Source organism: Ostrea edulis, chromosome 2, assembly GCF_947568905.1.
Source record: "Ostrea edulis chromosome 2, xbOstEdul1.1, whole genome shotgun sequence".
NCBI lineage: Eukaryota > Metazoa > Mollusca > Bivalvia > Ostreida > Ostreidae > Ostrea > Ostrea edulis.
Window position 1 is genome coordinate 31,052,453 of NC_079165.1, and position 22,575 is coordinate 31,075,027.

Here is a 22,575-nt window from a genome sequence, read left to right on the forward strand (position 1 = left end):
TGCGTCATTTTATTAATTTCTCTCTATCAAAAATGACAGAATATAGTAAAAGTGACTACATAGGAGACATATTTCAAGCCCTATAAAATCTGTAAAATCCAGGGGCTTCGCCCCTCTGGGTCCCCATGAGGGCTTCGCTTTGGACCCACTGGGGGCCTCAAGGCGGCCACCAAATCCCCTGCCTCATAAAGTTGCGCCCCCTAACCACAATTCCTGGATCCGCCCCTGATAAAAATCATGTACACAGTTGTACCTTAATTTGGTATGCATTATATCAATAATATCAATTTAGCTTTGGTCAAATGCTACATGCGTTATAGTAATGAGGCAAATGATCACGGAACGTACAAGGACTCAAACTAGTAGAACATTACCTCAATGGCGGATATAGGGGGTGGGGGTGGGGTCGGAAAACTCCCAGCTCTTCGTGGTTTCTTTTAAAACCACACCACGACTATAGATGAAAGGAAGAAGGAACAAGAATTTCAGTCGAAAATGCATTAAAATGCACCATTTTAAATCAATCTTTTTAAAATTGTCCATGGGGAGCCCCCCCCCCCCCTCACATAGGGGATAGGGCCCCTCCCATGCCCTACCCCTTCGGACCTCACCCCCCCACACACACACACAGTAAGGTCTAGATTCGCCACTGTACATTGTACTTTTAAGGAGAAGGCTTATACAGGAGCTACCTGTTGCATAATCCTTATTATGCTATACATAATGAAATACTGTTCAAATAAATAATTATGCTTTATTTAGGCGAAATATCATTGGCCTTGTGGAAAAAAGTAAGATGTAGTCCATGACTTTGAATTTTTTTTAAAAAAAATACTGTTTAAATATTATGGATACCCAACTTGACTTTGTAGCCGAACTACAACATGTTTACTGCTGTACACAGGAATGTGGATGGCTATTTTAGATTAAATTGTCACTTGTACAACACGTGGATTTATTGTGAAGTAATTGATTATTTGTCATATTTAAAGAGAGGTACTGGTAAGTTATTAGATTATGTTTTCTATCCTTTTGATTGTATATCAATAAAATATGTTAAAAACATCTAATTATCATTAAATCTATAAATGAATTTATTTCACGTACTCGTGGTACTGTTGAGATAAGTTTGAACCTATCACCAAAACTCTTGACAGACATTTTAAAAGGAAATAATTGCTAATCAATTACCATTGCTCTTCGGAGATCATAAAAGGTTTTGGCAACAAAGAGTTAAAAGGGAAGGATGCACGTGGTGATATCTAGTCATTTCATCTATGCAGTAAGTCCTTGTAGCTTCTATACCGAGAGGACTTGTATATACAGGTATATAGACAATGCCTGTTGATTCGACCCTGTTATACGGTTCACTGATTAAATCAAATCTGACCAAGTTCATTTAATAACATTCACATTTCCAATATTTTTACTTTCCACATCATTAGGCCTACCAATTGAAATAATAGCCATCTCCTCATGATGTGAACAATGTGGGTTTGAATCTTGATAAATACAGTGCGATTGACTATTTTAACGGCTGGGATTATTCCGACAGATATGAAAGTAAAATGTAAATATTAAAAAAAAAACACCCCAAATTTTCATTTTTGGAATACATGAAGGTTAATCTCAGCTGAGATTCGGCTTGACTAAATATCTGGGCTGACGCTTTCACCGAATCTCGGAGCAGTCCTTCATAATTTATTAATTAGACAGTTGATTCTTCAACAAAATTGAAAAGTGATCATTCATCCAAAAAATTAATTTGTTAAACGCCACTCAGATTCCACGAACAAGTACCCTCAAGTTGATATAAAAAAGATGCTGGAGTTTCTCATTGACAATGTCTTCGTAGTCTTTGGTGATCATCTCTTCCAACAGTATGTTGGAATTACCATGGTCACGAATTGCGCTCCTTTATTGGCTGACCTGTTCTCATATTCTTATGAGACAGAATTTATTTAAAAGGTTCTACAAGAGAAGAAAAACTCTAACTGTGACCTTCATTTTGACATTTAGATATATCGACGACGTTTTATTTATCAACAATAATCATTCATATGTCAATTCGATACATCCCAGTAAACTCGAAATAAAAGACACAACAGAGTCTTTCATATCTGCTTCGCACTTAGATATTTTATCGAACAACTCAACTTTATCACAAATTCTGCTTCTCCATCGTCAACTTTCCATATTTATGTAGCAATATTCCATTATCATCTCCATATGGTGTTTATATCTCTTAACTGATTCGATACACGAGAGCATGTCTTCTATGTAATTATCAATTTTTAAACCGAGGGAGGCTTCTGACAAATAAGTTGATATTACAGGAATTCGCAAATTCTTTGGTCGTATAATGATCTTATATGCAAAATACAACAAAAAAATTATTGTCCTTAAGTCAAATGCTGTCTGATTTTTACCGTGGATTACCCTGATTACCTGATCAAGAGAGAGGGCTCACGGTGGATGCGACCGGTCAAAAGGGGATGCTGACTCCTCCTTAAATGATACCTTATCCCACTGTTGTTTTCAAGAGTCCGTGTTTGCCCTACTATCAATTTGTATTTTTATAGGATTTTGTGATTGACAATTAATTGTTATCTTCACCCTTTTCATATAGAATCAAGAGAAGTCAATTCAATAAATTCAGTGGCCGTATAGTTAAAAATCTTTCAAAACCATAGACTTATTTTGCATTTGGCAAAGTCTGTCTAATATTATTCACACTAAATTGAACCACAACCGCGTTCTTAAAATCATTATTTATTCAGAATAAATTCTTGAATGGATTGCATTCTTAATGTTCTTGTTGCATGTTTTGGTTGGTTTGTTTTACGTCCCGCCGAGTATTTCTCACTCATATAGAGAAGTCACCAGTTGTAGGTGAAGTACCACAAATATAGACCTGTGCTTACGGCAGTAGAAGTGAGGGTTCTTTAACGTGCCAACACCTATCGCTCTCAAGGTCATATCCGGTAAACCCGTGATACTCACTTCTAAAAGCCTAGCGTAGTTTTGACGCGATCATGGCCCGAGTGAGACTCGAACTCACGACCTCTCGGTTAGGAAGCGAACACTCTACCACCGAGCTACCGCGATCGGTCTTTGTTGTGTGTAAAGATATTTTAATGTTCGAAGTGATCTTTTTAACAGTCTGTACATTGTCTTGGATATCACAAATACACCTTTTACATTTAGGTTTATTAGAACTGCGCCACAGCATTTTTTCTGCTGTTTACAATTTCACATTATATGTAAATTCAATTTCTAATACTTTCTTTGCAATGACAACTGTTCGTTTATAGAGGAGAGGAACCAGTCCTTTTGATGTACATGATAAAATCTTGCATTGATTGCATGTGCTGTCTAGTAACTTTTACATGTGGTGTATCTGTGAACCTTAAATCAAACAAAGTTAACTAAAAAAAAGTCAAATATATTGACGCATTAGACTTTTTTTCTAGGAATTTGAGATCAAAAAAGCAAAACCACATGACACTTGTCACTGATTTCGTATGCGTTTATGGTTGTTCGCAGAAGGCAACAAATGGCATTACAAATGTAGCCCCCCCCCCCCACTTTCTCTTTGACAAGTTAATGATACACTAACATAACATTCAAATCTGTCAGAATTATATTTATATCAGCCACGGAAGTATGGCGCTGCTGAACACTGTTCGATTATTGGGCCATTCATTGTGCGCCACTCCAGAAATGGTGTACGTCTTGATCTTCTTCTGGTTGAATAACGTCTGTAAACCGAACGAATCATCCAGAAAGTACTGAAAATATAGTAAAAGTACATTTACTGTATATTTGATTTCTGTGCTGATTTCTTTAGCGAACACTTCTAAGGAAGTTGCAAAACATATTCGCAAGCAAAGTGTCCCATTTGCTTACGTTCATCTTCCCTTAGCATGTTTACCGGTAATTCCATTTCCACATGTCCACTATCTGCCCTTCTCCGGACTCTAAGAGTTATCGTTCTTTTACAAATAAAATTATCAGCCAAGCATAGTCAATGGTAACACAATTGTGAATATTTATAATAAACACACGTGTAGCGAAAATTGATGAATTCAAATCGAGTGATTTAGTGTTAAATTTTAAATTAGAGATAATCAGATAAAATTGATTACTAACAATGCACAAGATTTCTGGAGCACTGAAACAGGTAGCGGTAAATTAATGATTTATGAAGGTGTGCCAGTCGTTTTTTTCTGACACAGTTCTTGTCATTATTGCACGACTTGTATTTATTTTGAGTTAACAAACTGGTCAGCCATAAACTTTTCATCAAATATAGTTCATCAAATTCCCATAAGATAGAAGACGTAGCAACTCAAGCATGTGTGTCGAAATTACAGTACATTGTATATAATCGATAACATGCGAGTGTGAAGGAGGCGATATGCTTGGATGTTCTGGAAAGCAAAGACGCTTTATATAATTTGAATGTTTATGAAATGGGACAAAGTCTCCCAAGGGGGAGATGAAAATAAGCGAACCAGACACCTGACTGCCAAGATGCAGTCGAACCATAAATTTTACTTGTAAGCTTTTAAGGTATTCAACCCATAATAGAACGAAAGTCTACATTTTTATTCAAACAATGCATTGGTTGGCTGGTTGAGTCCCGTCGGAAATTTTTCACTCATATTGAGACGTCACCAGCTGTTAAACCTATAGTATGCATAGCGCTACGGCTGTGGCAGTGAAGGTTCTTGAACGTGCCAACGCCTGTCGCAACACGGGACCTCTGTATTTAAGGTAATATCCGGAAGACCCGTTATTCTTACTTCTAAATGCCGAGCGTTTGGCGAAGGATCAATCACTACCTATGTTAGCGTTTTAGGTTTAACGCGGCCATGGCACAAGCGGGACTCTAACTCACGACCTCCCGGTTACGAAGCGAACGCTCTACCACTGAGCTACCATGACCCGTGAACAATGCAATGAGACCAAACTACAAAATCATTGAGATATTTGTGTAAATATTATGTATGGAAACCGTAAAACTATCTCAGTGATCTTTTTACATCAGTTATATTCCCTGTTTATAAATGTTTGTTGTTATATGTACATGTACGCTGTTTTACGTCCCTTTTAAGAAGGTTTCACACGTGTAGAAACGTCAATAACTTGTGAGTAAAGCGTAACAAATTCTAACTTTTGAATTGTGCTCGTCGCAAACCACGGTTTTGAGTACACACACGCTCCCGGATGATGGAGAGAATCAATTAGAAGCACCTGTGAATAACCGACGATGTCAGGACCCTAACAGTAAGGATTCTTTATTGTGCCAACGCCTACTGAGACACGTGACCTTTGTTTTCAAGGTCATATCCGAAAAAACTCTTGCCGTTTACTTCTATATGGCGAGCGCTTGGCGAAGGAGCAGTCACTGCATGCACGTGTGTTCTGTGTAAACGTCTTAGCTACGACACCGGAATGGGGAAATCAAACCCGTACCTCCCCGTTACAGAGAGCGTCCTAACCACTAGAACACAGCGTCTGCTTACTAATGAGAAAAAAATCATTAACAAAACAATGGTATTAAATCTTATAGGCAGTAGTTCAATAAATATCTTCTACTCTGAGCAAGTCATACCGTAACATATAGTCCCTATCGGTTTAGAAAAGAGACAGTAAAGTTTAGGTCCCAGGAGGGATCCTTGTGGAACGCCAAAGGAAATCTCATGCTCGGTGACTTTGACAATGTGAATATAAACATACTGACACCGATTCTTTAGGCACGTGGATTGATTGATTGTTTTTACGTCCCGTCGAGGATTTTTCACTCATATTGAGACGTCACCAGCTGTAAGTGATGTACCACATTTAGACCCTATGCTTAGCATTCAGAGTCGTAGCAGTGAGAGTTCTTTATCGTGCCAACGCCTGCCACGAAACGGGGCCTCCGCTTTTAAGGTCATATCCGAAAGACCCGTGATTCTCATTTCTAAATGCCGATTGTTTGGCGAAAGAACAATCACTATCTATTTTAATGTCTTAGGTGTGACGCGGACATGGCACGAGCGGGGCACGACCTCAGGGACAACTTCACAACTGTTATCTAAGGTCGCAAACCCCTGGAAATACTGCGAATATACCGGGGTGTGATTTATATTTTACAACATATGCTGGAGAAACGGTGTTACTAGTATGTCGAGCTTTCAACAGAAAACAAAATGATATTAAGGAGGTAATACCTTAATGCGACAACACACTGTGATTTTCTTGTTGGCTCATTTATTCAAATAAAAATGCGTCACTTCCTGCTTACATATTGTACTAGTGTTCTTTAGAAAGAATGATCATTTTGGCAAATTTCAATCTAAGGATGATAACGCCATTTAAAAGACTTAAATTTACATATGTCAAGTTGAAAGATGATAATTCTCAATTTTACCATCTTCGCTAGCCTAGGGTGACGATACACGGAGAAATAACATGCATCGTCACCCCTGGCTAGTGAATATGCAATTTTACAAACAATCTACCACTGTGTCTAAAATGTGGAGAAATCTGCACTATTATGCACATAATACACTAGAAATCCCTTTGGAACGAATGCAGAAGATAATTCAAATCCTAACTTAATAAATATCTTCGTGTATCCCTGTTTTCAACCGGTTTTATTACTTCATTTCGAATACGTGACTGGTGGAAGTTAAACCTATTAATTTTGTAGAGACTAGGTAAGTTTATGCAATAAGAACAATCAATTTAGGATTGATTGATTGATTGAATATTGTTTAACGTCCCTCTCGAGAATATTTCACTCATATGGAGACGTCACCACTGCAAGTGAAGGGCTGCAAAATTTAGGCCTTTGCTCGGCGCTTATGGATTTATCGTGCCACACCTGCTGTGACACGTGACTTTGATTGATTGATTGAATATTGTTTAACGTCCCGCTCAAGAATATTTCACTCATATGGAGACGTCACCATTGCCGGTGAAGGGCTGCAAAATTTAGGCCTATGCTCGGCGCTTATTGAGCAAGGAGGGTTCTTTATCATGCCACACCTGCTGGGACACGGGACCTCGGTTTTTGTGATCTCATTCGAAGGACCGCCCCATTTAGTCGCCTCTTACGACAAGCAAGGGGGTACTGAGGACCTATTCTAACCCGGATCCCCACGACACGGGACTTTGGTTTTAGCGGTCTCATCCGAAGGACCGCCCCATTTAATCGCCTTTTACGACAAGCAAGGGGTACCGAGGACCTATTCTAACCCGGATCCCAACTTAGGATGATTTTAAAACACAGGCCTAGGACATTTGGAATGTAGAGAAATTATAGGACAAAATAAATGGAAATACCTTATGGGAACAGACATTTTAGGAATTTATGAAGAATTGATTGAACTTGAAGTCTGATTTAAATTCCTAGAATCCAGAAGGAATGTTGTCAGTTGATGAACTTTTAAGATATTGGTTGTTCAAGAGGAGTTGAAAATTTTTGCGTTGATATATGATAATATTATATTACATGTAGCACATAAGGACGGAAGTGCTTGGACAAATACTATAAACATCCCAGCATACAATTTTTTGTAGGATTATTAAATTCTTCCCTGCAAATTTTATTAAAGAATCTTGGTAAATAATCCCTTTTTGTATTCAAGCGAAATTCTTATTATATCAGCTAGATTTTTCGGGGGAAAAGGATTTATACATGTAGTTCCCACCTAAAAAAAGGAAACGATGGAAAATAACTTTTGAAGAAAGTGTGAATCCAGATGGAATTTGGAACTTTTTATTTGGAATGTAGAGAAATTATTGGACAAAATAAATGGAAAGACCTTATGGGAACAGACATTTTAGGAATTTATGAAGAATTGATTGAACTTGAAGTCTGATTTAAGTTCCTAGAATCCAGAGGGATTAGGGGAAAGGGATATAATCCAGAGGGATTGATCACTGTTCGTTATCTTCACCTTTCATTTGCAAAATGGATCAGTATGCACAAAGGATTGATTGTTTTGACATTTTCCGCCACACTAAAAAAAATTTCAGTTATCTGGCGGCGCCCAGTTTTTGTTGGTGGAAGAGAGAACCCAGATACACTGTACCTGGGAAGAGACCACCGACCTTCCGAAAGTAAACTGGGAAACTTTCTCACTTATGGTACCTTCACATTCACGGATTTTTCTTACGGATCCTTACGTATTCCACAAATCCGTAAAAGTACACAGATTGTTACGAATTAGACTCTTTAAAGAGCTATATAAGAACGTTTAAAGAGTATTTACGGGTCATTTCCGGTTTACTACGAGTTCTTGCGATGCATTTACGACAAACATTTACGATTTTTTCCGAGTGAACACGGATAAATACGAGCAATTTACGACATTTTACGAGCTTTTTAGGGATTGTTACAAGTATATCACGGGAATTTACGATTTAGCTTAGCTTTTACGTGTAAATCACGACCTGTTAACGTGTTGATAACGTGCTGTTACGAATAGTTAGGAGTTAGTTACGATTGTTTACGTTTTTGACTCCAAAGTGTTCGCAATTGGCTTTGTATTAACATTCGACAACTGACATTAATGTGTAACTTCTTTGATGTCTTGATAACAACTGAAAGAAACTGTCAGATTTTGCGTCTTTTATACCTTTCCTTAATCGGAAAGTTTAAGTATGTACTCGTAAAGTAATCGTGTCTATACGTAAAGCGCTCGTAATGACTCTGAACAATCCGTAAAGCGATTGTAACCCGACGTGAATGAAATCGTAAATATCACTATCCGTAACATATCGTAAACTAACCGCAAAGATTCCTAAAAAAAATTACGAGTGTTTTACGGATTCTTACGAGCAGTTTACGTGTTCTTGCGACCAGTTTACGATACTTACGGATTGTTACAAGTTATTTACGGAAAACGAAATCCGTGGAGAATCGTGAATTTTTTTTTGACATGTCAAAAAATTTGACCCTACTTTCACGGATCCTTACGCGTGTGTGCGAGTTGTGACGAGTTATTAACGGATACCGAAGAGTGATTTACGAATGCTTGCGATTGACTACGAGTCGGAGATCCGTAAGGACTCATAAGAAAAATCCGTGAGTGTGAAGGTGGTATTACCGGCGCGAGCGGGATTCCGCCTTCAATTCACCTTAGGAAGTAGCCCGAGTTCTCTTCCAACATCAAATGTAAACGATTGATTGATTCTATAAACTATAGAAATTGCATAAAATGAGAGATAATTGCAATTGACAAAGTTCATTTTAATTGGACAATGTAATGAAGCAGCAATTACCGGTAGACAATGCGATACAGAACGCGGCCATTTTTGTTGTTTCAACCAGTTGTTCTTTGAATATTCACCTGATCAACGTACAAGTTATCTTGACAATTACAAGTATAGTTATCGTTCTTTACTTTAAAGAAATAAACAAACCACGATGTCCAAACACTTACTTTATGTGCTACTTATTGATTAATTTTTATTTTTATGGTGAATTTAAGCAAATAAGACGTTTAGAATATCAAAATCCAACATTATATCTAATGTAACTAACAAAAAGTCTACAAGCCCATCGGACTTCCTGATTTTTTATTTTCACTGACTCGACCCAAAAATTCACTGGCCTCGGTCTTCGGACCACTGAGTTTTCGTGAAGACTAATTGTCAGTCGTTCAGTTCTGCTTCATACTTAGATATTTTATTGAAAGTAGACATTGACGGCAACCTGACAACTCAACTGTATGGCAAACGGGGTGATTTCAGCTTCTCCATCGTCAACTTCCCATATTTATGTAGCAATATTCCATTATCACCTGCATATGGTGTTTATATCTCTCAACTGATTCGATGAGCAAGAGCTTGTTCTGCGTATAGTCAGTTTTTATATTGAGGCAAGCTACTGACAAGCACGTTGATGGTACAGGGGTTTCGATTGAAGTCAGCATTTTGCAAATTCTATGGTCGTTATATCGATCTAGTTCGTCAATACAACCTATCATTGGGTCAAATGCTGTCTGACGTGTTTCATACCGATTGTTAAGCCGTTCTTGGCACGCTGATGTTGACTACGGATAACTCCGTTTACCTGATTAGGATATAGGGCTCACGGCGGGTGTGACCAGTCGACAGGGGATGCTTACTCCTCCTATGCACCTGATCCCACCTCTGGTGTGTCCAGGGGTCCGTGTTTACCCAACTATCTATTTTGTATTGCCTGTAGGAGTTATGAGATTGATCACTGTTCGTTATCTCCACAAACATCCGTGCATCAAAGGACCCCATTGGAAATAAGCTTTCGAGCTTTCATGGGTTATCCTTGGTATTTATGTACGTAGTGTTTGTATGTATGTATATACCGAATAAACATTTATTTATTTATTTTATTTGATATCGTTTAATGATATTGGCATTATTACATGTACATTACAGATAGAGGGTAACTTATATGGAAATATTTTAGAGAAAGCCACATTTAGAAAAGTAAATCTTTTTGTTTGAATAACTAGGTTTATGAATGTACATGTCAATCGCTGTAAATATTTCATAACTCAGTATGATAACTGAAACGATCGTGTGATGAAAGTAAAAATAATTTTTAACACTTCCAATGCATTGGACAGATAGTGGCGGATCTAGAGAGGGGTTATGGAGGCTTCTTTGAATGAATGTTTTTATCAAAATTGGTAATGTTTTGCCATTTTGGGGTCCTCACCCCCTCCCTTTGGGTGGAAAAGGAACATACTTGGTGCACCTCCCCGAAAATGTTCTGGATCCGCCACTGGATAAAATAACATTTTATAAGCACGAGTACATGTACATAGAGACATCTACTCAATATCACACGTGACCTATGGTATATTCATTGCAAAATAGTTAAGGTAACAACATACCCTTTGTTGCTCCAGTTCAACAACTTTCTCTTGAGAGTCGTAAAATGCAAAATGACTGAAAAAAAGATATAGAATCATGATTCGAAGAAACAAAGCATATTCTGGATGAAGCCCTACTTTGAAAAGCAAACTCAGCTAACACAACAAGCTACAATTTAATCATCACTCAAATCAGTCCAAAACTGCAAATACCTAGTGCTATTCTAGTATTAAGTAGCGTTAGTAGTGCATTGTTGGGCATGGACAACATAGACTAATATAATATGTACCTTGATTCCCATGGAGTAATGACACCATCGTCAGGCCCACCAATCAGAATTAGTCTATTGAGTCTTAAGAAATTTTGCTTGTATTCTGAAAGAGGAAGACCAAATATTTGCACTCTTTTTATCGAAATGTAAATCAATCATTTTCAGATCATTACCGAGATGTCATTTAAGATCTCATTTTACCGTTCATTTCGGACGTATAGGTATCGTTGTTTAAGGATGCCAGAAAATTACAATATTTTGTGTACTTCTCCAGTTGGTGAGGATCTAAAATGAATGAATTATAGAGGATCTAATATGACTTGTATTCGAAATTGTTTTACATAAAAAATCTCAAAATTCACCAACATTTAAAAAACAAAACAAATATTGCCTCATATGATCCTTAACGTGATACCTCAAAATGTAAAAATCTTTCAGACTATCTCCAGAGGTTTCTTGGTATTCCTATATTTACCTTTCCAGTAGTTTCCTATTGACAGTTTTTGGCCTTCTTTTGTATAAAACACTCTACAAATAATCCAGAAATTAACCGCTCTGCTCTGTATTTGTCTCATGTATGCAAAGACAAGTAAAGGATGACAGTCTACAAAACGTTTGGTGTTTTACTCGTGATTTTAATTGAAGATCTGATCCATATCACAAGAACATTATAACCAAAGCGTGTGTGTGGGAGGGTTCGAAGTTTTCTTTCGTTGTAAAAATAAATGAAGATGTTCAATATTTCTTTTCCACCATATACCTGACCCTTTGATCGAATTTCGTTACACGTGTAAAATGATATAGACGACTTGGCCAACATATGAAAAAAGATTTTTGTTTCCCCACGCCCTATAATGAGAGAAGGGGCCCTTGTTTCACTGCTATTTATAGATTCACAAGTCCTTTTCATTTCCCCAAATTCGAATTTTACTTCAAGGGTGTTTGGGACCGATTTTAATGACAGTTTAATAGAAGGCAATTATGCTACTAAATTATCCAGATAAAGGAATTATAAGGTAGGTGACCATGTATGGTCAATTTGAGTTGTTGATAGTCTGGCAAGTGAAAGGTGAAGATAACGAACAGTGATCAATCTCATAACTCCTATAGGCAATACAAAATAGGTAGTTGGGCAAACACGGACCCCTGGACACACCAGAGGTGGGATCAGGTGCCTAAAAGGAGTAAGCATCCCCTGCCGACCGGTCAAACCCGCCGTGAGCCCCATATCCTGATCAGGTAAACGGAGTTATCCGTAGTCAAAATCAGAGTGCCAAGAACGGCCTAACAATCGGTATGAAACATGTCAGACAGCATTTGACCCAATGATAGGTTGTATTGACGAACTAGATCGTTAAAACGACCATAGAATTTGCAAAATGCTGACTTCAATCGAGACTGTTGAAACCCCTGTACCATCAACTTGTTTGTCAGTAGCTTGCCTCGATTTAAAAACTGACTGAGTGCAACTTCTGGAGATTGGGTGTGCTGATCAAAACTGTCGATATATGGACAAATGTTTTAAGATTAGATATGATTTTAAAAATGACAGCACCATCGTTCATATATACTGTTGATGGCAACGCCATCGGTTTAGAAATGAAAACAATCAGTAAAAATTATAATTTTTAAATAATTACTAACGACCACGAATCGGACTTTTATTATCACACACTACAAACAAAATTGCTCACCTGTACGCCTCCGATTTCAATAAATTTGGAAAAAGGTGTTTCATATACTTTGTATCTACAACATAGAGAAGTTGCTTAAGTTGTAATTAAATAATTTGTGAGACGTATTTACCACAAATGAAGCCAGCAAATGGGCGAAGATACTAAGTGTAATTACCTCCATACTGTCCGGCTAGTGGAGAACTTAAGGCGATGAAAGTGTCAACGTTATGCTGGGTTCTCGACAAAATTCCTCGACAGATTAGGCCTCCTATTATAAGAATATTCTTTGATTCAAATCTTTTTTAACGCAAAAATGTCTACTTGACTCTACTAGGCTTCAAACAAGTGGTGTCTTCCACGTGATCACATCACCGGAATGAATTTGATGACGCTGAAGGCTTTTAATTACATGTGCCATAAACAAAATATTTCTTCGCCGAGAACATATACATGTATTTAAGTAGGGACATAGAAATTATTTGACTGTGGATATTGACCTGGTCAGGTGATCTAACCACTAACTGTCCAGGCCAATATCCACGGTCTATCAATTCTACTATATTTGTATTCGATCCCTAAGACAACAACACAAATTCACTGATGCCGGGGCTAACTTCAATGTCTGAATAGGGTTGGTCACGCCACTTTCTGTAAAAGGTAAAAAGAAATTTTATGGCTGGACTGGAAATCGAACCCGGAACCCCTGCATTGCTGGTCAGGTGCTCTAATCACTGAATTATCCAGGGTTTGAAAAAAAAATACTGGGTTATAGATCGAAGCAATGAAAGTGTCATCCAGAATTATCCATTCACTCAGACGTCATGCTGTTTATAATGCGTTCTACATGTTACATCATTTTGGTCCTAAGGAGCACAAAATGAGAAAATAAACTAAAATATTTTGTATTTGAACAAATATTCAACACAGAAATTTGCTGAAGCTGTATGAAGCTGACATGTTGCGTGCAATTAGTATGCTACAAAGCTTATCACAAAATGTTTCCAATCCTGATGTCCTCTCGTTATGTCATGTCGCCAAGAGGGATTTCACATGGACAATACATCTTCGAAATCGTTTCCAATCATTTACTTTGACTACAAGCACCACCCCTTGACGTCACAGGATCGATCCAAGAAGTGTGTGAAAGAAAGTCCGGGACGTCCACATCTGTCTGCGACATCCCGCCAACCACCCTGTTCTGCCACAACGTCACCATGACCAAGTAGCTCGATTAGCATGGTGCAGGATACTTCATGCGGTTCACAAATAGGGACTGGTTTGCTGGGCTTTTTTACAGAACAATTCACGTTGATAGTTCTGACAGTCGTGCCCAGGTATACCTTATCAAGCGACATCGACTGGAATCGTTATGGTTTGTGGGAGGGATAACAATCACCAACCTCGGGTTCGCCGACGACATCGATGACTGGCAGGACACGAACAGGAATCAGGTAACCTAAGTTATTTGGTGAACAACCTTGATGAAGTATCCTTCATATACGGCGTGGAGATCACTACCAAGATCAAAGTCAGCAGCAAAGAACCATTTCAAGTACCTTGGAGCCATTAGCAGTGGCGAAGGTTCAAAGACCGAAATCCTCGCAAAAGCTGTACAAACGACAGTAGCAATGATGAAGTTGAAGCTCATATGAAAAAATCCAAACATCTCTCAAATCTGATTAAGGTCACGCTACTGCATGCACTGTTCATCTCCATTATCCAATATGCATGCGGATCGACATTGAAAGCAGATCTCCAAAGGTGGATCCAAACATTGGAGATGAGAGGCTTTAGAGACTCCTTGGCATCTCATACAAGGATCACATCATTAACGACCAATCATCCAACAAATATGGGAATTGTTAGGCCCTTTTTACACAGTGATTTGACTACGGATTACTCCATTTACCTGACAAGATACAGGGCTCACAGCAGGTGTGACCGATCGACAGGGAATGCTTGCTCCTCCTATGCACCTGATCCCACCTCTGATATATCCAGGGGGTCCGTACATGTATTTGCCCAACTCTTAATTTTGTATTCCTTATAGCAGTTATGAGGATGATCACTGTTCTTTATCTTCACCTTTTCATTCAATCATTCAATGGAGAGAGATATCTGTTCGGCAATACATTATAAAACTTTCAAGACTGCTTCGTGAACAGACCCTGAGAATAACAAAAGATTAAGACTGATTTGTGAAATAAATGTTCTGATACCGACCCTGAGATTAACAGATAAGATGGATGATTAAACTTTCAGACTGATTTGTGAAATGAATGTTTTGATACCGACCCTGAGAGTAACAGATAAGATGGATGCCGTTGGTGTGATTGTTCATGATGCTGATCACCTCCTTACTTATTGCGTCAACCTGTTTCCACAGAGGGGCCAGACTGGACGATCCTTCGTACAACGCTATGGAGTAGAACGGCGTGTCAGGGTGGACCTGGAAAAGTCATTTCTAAATGCATGTACAGTAATTAAGAAGAAGGGGTTGTATATAAAGAATCTGCATACGAATCATAGGTAGACTGTGGTCGAATAAACACTAGCTGTGTCGTTGTGAGTAGTTTGGCTTGTTGACTTTAGCAGTCATTGCAATCGGATTTATTAGATACATGGATAGTGATAAAAACTTAAAAATATAACCTAATTTTGTTTATCATGTATACATATGTATATCATTATATGTATGACTGCATTCATACAAACAGTACACATTGTTATCACAAAAACACCCCTTACTTCATCTTACATAATTCTGATTATGACACCTAAAGAAATTTTACATCAAATACAAATATTGATAATGATCTTCAAACAGTAATGTCAACTCTTGATAAAATATAATAACGTTATGTACATGTATTTCATAGAAAAATCCCATCTGTGTAAGTAAATATATACCACATCTTCATGAAATGGTTTTTTATTGATGGAATATTTGATATCCTGTATTTTTCTCCTCTTCCGGTAGATTTGCTACTAAAACATTTTTCATCTTAGACCCCTTTCTATATTTATGTTATCAGAGTTCGGGCCCAAACGGACTTAGCCCCTGTGTTTAATAACATATTGTGGTATATAACTGTATATATTGCATAATATTTACATTTCAACATGATTATGCAAAGAAAAAAAGCCTGGAGAGAGAGAGAGAGAGAGAGAGAGAGAGAGAGAGAGAGAGAGAGGACGAGAACATCATTATCGGGACATCACAAATCAGAAAATAACACTTGCGTAGATTTCACAAACGTTGCCATCAAAATGCCATCTGACCAAATTCCATTGAAAAAGTACCCATGGCTGTTCTATGTTCTCGAGAAAAACGAGTAGTTTTCGGAAATGTGATATGACATAATGTCATTGATAAATTTAATGAAAATATATTAATTTTCGTATTCATCAAATACTGAAATGTGTTTTGATAGTTCAAACAAATTTGGAAGAAGCATTCTTGACGTTATTAACATGAACTTACCTGTTCAACCCATTGCTGAATTTCCATGCCATCTTTTTGATAACCAAAAATTCCGTGGATAAAAACTACAGCTTTTGGACCATTTGAAATATTACTAGCACCCGTTATAAACGCTAAAACGGAAAACTGTAAAACCACAACCAGTAACATCTTGTCCCTTCACTTCAAATTCCCCGACACCTATCTTGAGAAACTTTGAACCACAGACAGGCCATAGCAGTAACTCAGGTAGATTAAAATTTTGTTTGTTTGTAAATAATCTTGTCTAGATAAGTGTGAGAATTCACGTACGTCGCAGTGAATTACTGATGAAAACTATCATATCATAAGAATCATATCATATGATGTCATTCGTTCAAACATTATACTTTGTTTTTCATAAAGACAGTTTTCTTATACGAAAGATTGTTTTCAGAAATAATACCGTCCATTTACTTAACTTGTAAGAAAATACCATTGGTTTAAGATATCGATATTTTTGAAAGGTATATTTAAAAAGTTTGTGATTTAAATTTCTGAACACTTTCTCGTGATGAATTTTTTTTTATTATTGATGATAATGAAATTTGTGTTGTGGGGAAACTTTATTAGGGTAGATTGGATTATTTGTGTATCATCAATTTTGAGATTTCTCATCCTAATAATGCCAGATATTCTAGGTCCTCTCGTGACTGTCCCGTGGGAAGGTCCTCAGTATTCGTCGTATGGGGCGGTCCTTTGGATGAGATTGCGAGCCCTCGTATCACAGCGGGTGTGGCACTATACAGATCCCTTCCTGCTCAATGGATGTAAGCACCGAGCATAGGCATAAATGTTTAGCCCTTCACCGGTAATGATGACGCCTGCACGAGTGAATGAAAGGTGTAGATAACGAACAGTGATTAATCTCATAACTCCTATATACAATACAAAATATATATTTGGGCAAACACAGCGCCTGGATATACAAGAGGTGGGATCAGGGGCCTAGGAGGAGTAAGCACCCCCTGTCGGCCGGTCACACCCGCCGTGAGTCCTATATCTTGATTAGGTAAATGGAGAAATCGGTGTGCCAAGAACGGCCTAACAATCGGTATGAAATACGTCAGACAGCATTTGATCCAATGATAGACTGTATTGGCAAACTAGATCGTTATAACCACCATAGAATTTGCGAAATGCTGACTTTAAACGAGACTATCGGAACACCTGTACCATCAACTTGTTTGTCAGTAGACTGTTCGATTTAAAAACTGACCATTAACAGAGCAAGCTCTTGTGTAACGAATAAGTTGAGAGATACAAACACCATATGCAGGAGATAATGGAATATTGCTACATAAATATGGGAAGTTGACGATGGAGAAGCTGAAATCAAATCAATCAATTGAATAATTCTTGAGCGGGACGTTAAACAATATACAACCAACCAGCCTCTCATGACTCAGGGACGCTGCCATTGTATGAATGTAAACTTCTTTCATCATTTATCATGATCATAGCTAATAATTTTTAATTGCAATTTCCTCTAATTGACCTTGGCTATCAATAACAGTCTACGATATCATATCAATAATTGGTAAGCTGTCTAGTTTGGGATATGATGTCTCTTTAACCTCTTACAAATATCTTTATCTATTGCAGTTTAGTAGGTTTGAATCATCTTTGTAACAGTCGAATATGACCCTAAACCTAACCATAATTTCAAAGTATTGGACCAACAGGAGTGGTTTTTATCATATGTGATGTAGGTAGAATAATAAGTATATATAGGATGATTTCGGCTTCTCCATCATCAACTTCCCATGTTTATGTAGCAATATTCCATTATCACCGGCATATGGTGTTTATATCTCTCAACTGATTCGATACGCAAGTGCTTGTTCTGCGTATAATCAGTTTTGAAATCGAGGCAAGCTACTGACAAATAAGTTGATGTTGCAGGGGTTTCAAGTCAACATTTCGCAAATTCTATGGTCGTTATAATGATCTAGTTTGCCTATATTTCCTATCATTTGGGGCAAATGCTGTTTGGCGTGTTTCATACTGATTTCTAGGCCGTTCTTGGCACATTGACTTTCACTACAGATTTCTCCCGTTTACCTGATCAAGACTAGGGACTCGCGGCGAGAGTATAAACCGCATGCATTGATCAAGATATTATTTAAACAATATTATATCCCAGTGTTGTATACTATATATAGTGAAGCGGAAGTACTTTTTGAATAATCGGAATCGGTAAGTCCTTCGGTTCTCCGGAGTATTTGAAATCAGACTTCCTGTGTTTTATCCCGTATTGTTTTTCAAGTCTTTTGTCACGTGACAAAAGGGTATATAAGCGGAGACAACACGCTGAGAAGACATTTTTGGTGTTGAAATCGACCAGAGAGGAAAGTAGAAACACAAGGTAATTGGTTAAGCTAGGTCTTACGTGCCTGAATAAGGCTTTCGAGACCTGTTAATAAAGCTTGTATTGTGTTTGGTTGGCTTGGGGAGACTAATAAGATTTTATTAGTGGACACTGCGCTTCCGCAGTGTTAGTATACAGACACGTTTAATAGGAAGCGCTCGAGCTCTAGAGAAAAGAAAGAATAAATGTAAATATTATTGATTTAAATTTGTGATTGGGAAAATTGATTAATTCTTAATTGCTCAGGTTCGCAGCAGACGTAAAAGAAGGAGAAAACCTATAAAAGGTGGTAATGTAGGTGCAAGCAGTTTATGTGAGGAGGCAGGTATCTTTATTCAGGGAAATGTGAATGGGAGTAGCGCAAAACTCTTGATTGACAGTAGAGCATCCCTTACTCTTATTTCAAAGAGGTTGTATGATGGATTGCAGGAGAAAAGGCCTGAGTTGAAGGAGAGTGCACAGCGAATATTGAATGCTAGTGGTTCTGCCCTGTCCCACTATGGCAAAGGAACCTTTTCGTTAAAGATTGGTAAGTCAGATAGATTTAATGATGCGGTTGTTGCAGATATTTCTGTAGACGGAATTATTGGACTTGATTTTCTCAAGAAATACAATGGGGTGATAGATCTTCAAGAGAGCTCGCTGCGAATGGATAATGAAAAATGCGTATTTTCCTGGGAATGTACATTAGGTTGTTACAGAGTCACTGCAGCCAGTGACATTTGCATTCCACCAAAAAGTGAATTAATTATTTCTGCCAAGGTTACAGGAAATAATAACTATGGAGGAGCAGATTACTTAGTGGAACCAGAACGTAAATTTATTGAGACATAGCGTGCACTGGTAGGACGTACTCTCCTTAAAGGTATCGATAAGATACCAGTTTGTCTAATGAACGTCACGGATGATGTACAACAGATTTTTCGAGGAACTGATTGGAAAAATGACAGCAGTTGAGAAGAAGCCAAAATCGACATCTTATCATCAGGAGGTAACTAAAGAGCTGCGAAGTGATCTGAAAGATTTGTTAGACAGATGTAAGGACAACCTTCTTCCCGATCAAGTGACGAAAGTTGGGGACTTTCTCGGTAAAAATCAGTTTTTGTTTGCAACATCTAATTATGATTTAGGGCAGACAAATGTGGTGCGCCATAAGATACACACGGATCAGGTTATACAACCTATTAAACAAGGTCCTAGGCGAATTCCGATTCTTTTATCTCAAGAGGTAGAGGCACAAGTAAAGGAAATGCTCAAAAAGGGTGTGACAGAACCTTCAAACAGCCCTTGGGCATCGCCAGTAGTTCTTGTACGCAAGAAAGACGGCACAATGCGCTTTTGTGTAGACTATCGTCGATTAAATGAGGTGACCGCAAAGGACGCTTATCCTCTTCCGAAAATTGATGAGGCCTTTGACCATTTGTCAGGACACAAGATGCTTTCTACTCTTGATCTTAACAGTGGTTACTGGCAGGTTAGTATGGAAGAGAACGATAAGCCCAAAACTGCATTTGTAACGCGATAAGGGTTGTACCAATTCAAGGTAATGCCATTTGGCTTATGCTGTGCGCCTGCGACGTTTGAGAGACTTATAGAAACTGTGCTTGCAGGACTCCAGTGGGATAAATGTTTATATACCTTAATGACATTATCGTTGTGGGAAAATCATTTGAAGATATTCTTGAAAACCTACAACATGTTTTTCAGAGATTGCATCAGGCCGGCCTAAATTTAAAGGCCAAGAAATGTAATTTATTTGCTACCAAGGTATCCTATCTGGGACATATCATTTCCAAAGATGGTATTGCGACCGACCCAGAAAAAGTGAAAGCTGTAGCTGAGTGGCCAGTTCCAAGTACTGTGACTGAAATAAGATCTTTTCTAGGTCTTTGCAGTTATTACCGGCGTTCATTAAGAATTTTGCCTCAATTGCCAAACCACTGCATCGACTTACAGAAAAAGGAAGAAAGTTTTTATGGAGTGAAGAGGCACAAGAAGCGTTGGAAGTGCCGCGCAATAAATTGATAACTGCGTCAGTATTAGCCCTACCTGATATTACAAAGCAATTTATTTTGGATACCGACGCTAGCAACGAAGCGATTGGTGCGGTATTATTTCAAAATATTGACGGTAAAGAACGTGTTATAGCATATGATAGCCGTACATTGTCCAAGTCTGAGAGGAGGTATTGAGTGACACGGAAAGAACTTTTGGCCGTTGTCCATTTTATTAAGCATTACCGTCACTATCTTTATGGTAAACAGTTTCTTCTTAGAACGGACCATGGGTCATTGAGATGGCTGTTAAGGTTAAAAAAATCCAGAGGGCCAGTTGGCTAGGTGTCTGGAAGTAATAAATACCTACGATATGAAAATAGAACACAGACCCGGTAAAAAGCATGGTAATGCGGATGCTTTGAGCAGAATACCATGCGCTCAGTGCGGTTTTGATCCTTCATCATGGGAAAATGAGCCGAAAGTTGAATCAGCTGTGAGAACTTTGCAGCCGTCGGAGATAGAAAGTGACGCAGAGGAAACTAACGAAACCGGCTCCCATACACACTCCAAGAGTCAGGAAGCTGTTAAGTAAAAGTTATGTAATTCCTGTTGCCCCCTGCTAAATTTCAGCACCCCATGACGACTCTGAAAGAACATACAGCCCCTTCATCGACTAAATCAGCGGCTACGTCAACTGATAACCAGGGTTGTAGTGTTCAGGCTTCCCTCCGTTCAGTTGGAGTGGACAAATATACCCAGACTCTTCCCTTAGAACAAGTAACACAGGCCACTCAGACAGAAGTTTATAAGAGGAGTCGCTTGGATCGGGTGCAGGAAACTTATCAAAAGGATGGCAAGACTGTGGTAGAGATCCATGAGGACGAACTTTGGTTTTAGTTATTAAATTTGTAGTTAAGGCAAATAGCATTGTAAATCTTAGCAGAGGGCTTAGTATTTTAAAATGTTTATCGGATGCACACATGTTTAGTCAGGAAGACTATTGTATGATGTAAATAATGAACATGCACAGATCTTGTATGCCTCTAATTTTCTTTATTGAGGAATGCGAGACGCATTTCCTGGAGGCGTGGGTAATGAAGCGGAAGTACTTTTTGAATAATCGGAATCGGTAAGTCCTTTCGGTTCTTTTCACACCATGTATTTTTCCGTGTCAGGTCACTAACTAACTGTGTAACTAATAGTGCCTATCTTGAATGCATCAGCTTTTGTGATAATGGCCTTGAGCAGAGTACATGGCTTATCAAACTTTTAAGCTACCTTTATTTCAAATACTTAGGACCTATACAACTGTTTTTAAACCTGTGGCCCCGAGATCATATTTGTAGGGATCTTTAAATAGTCTAAAGGACTTCGATCCTAAGCACTGGACGTATTTATTAGTTCAAATAAAAATAAATTTAATGTACAGGATATATGTAATATCTCTCTCTTTCAAGGCTTTGTTCATGACATTGGTTTGCTCCCGTCGTCGTGCAGTGAACATTTTATACTTTTGTCTTGGATCCTACCATTTCAATTCTTTTCAATTTGTTTATGAAACATCTTTAACAAAGGGAACATAAAATGTAAATTTCAGGACTCCTGCACCCCCGGGGCCTTAGCAACGGGACAAAACTTGCCAAAAAAAGGACTAATTTTCAACAGTTTCTTCTTTACAACTGCACATCTGTAAGAAATACTATATGCATTGTCATGTAAAGCAGGAAAACCTCTACCAAAAATTGTAAATTTCATGATCCCCTGGTAGAGGTTCTGACTCCAGGGCGGGGCCAAACATAGTATATAGTGTTTACCTGTAGAAAATATAAATAACATCTTTAATATCATTGATACTAAATTGAAAATAAGTAGATATTTAAAAGGAGCAGGTAGCCCTT

The 22,575-nt window shown here is 38.1% G+C and overlaps 1 protein-coding gene across 2 annotated transcripts; it reads right to left on the bottom strand.

The window, feature by feature from the left end:
- Positions 1 to 3,195: 3,195 nt before the first annotated feature.
- LOC125681806 (lysosomal thioesterase PPT2-A-like) lies at positions 3,196 to 16,521 on the bottom strand. Of its 2 annotated transcripts, none has more exons than XM_048922034.2 (9): positions 16,292 to 16,521; positions 15,103 to 15,256; positions 12,983 to 13,075; positions 12,826 to 12,880; positions 11,607 to 11,659; positions 11,333 to 11,416; positions 11,150 to 11,234; positions 10,881 to 10,935; positions 3,196 to 3,791 (listed from the first exon to the last, which is right to left on the bottom strand). In XM_048922034.2, the coding sequence occupies exons 1-9, from the start codon at positions 16,439 to 16,441 to the stop codon at positions 3,648 to 3,650; spliced, it is 873 nt and encodes a 290-aa protein (XP_048777991.1). In that variant the 5' UTR covers positions 16,442 to 16,521; the 3' UTR covers positions 3,196 to 3,647. The 2 variants fall into 2 exon arrangements, with proteins under 2 accessions (XP_048777991.1, XP_048777992.1); XM_048922035.2 differs by having other exon boundaries at positions 15,169 to 15,256; positions 16,292 to 16,487.
- Between the last annotated feature and the right edge of the window lie 6,054 nt (positions 16,522 to 22,575).

Bases quoted from the DNA above. Each gene is read 5' to 3' on its own strand.
- LOC125681806 (XM_048922034.2), bottom strand. From the start codon at position 16,441: ATGTTACTGGTTGTGGTTTTACAGTTTTCCGTTTTAGCGTTTATAACG. The intron at 12,881-12,982 runs GTAATTACACTT...TCTATGTTGTAG, and splicing joins ACTAGCCGGACAGTATGGAG to ATACAAAGTATATGAAACAC. The intron at 3,792-10,880 runs GTATGTTGTTAC...CTATATTTTCAG, and splicing joins TTGAACTGGAGCAACAAAGG to TACTTTCTGGATGATTCGTT.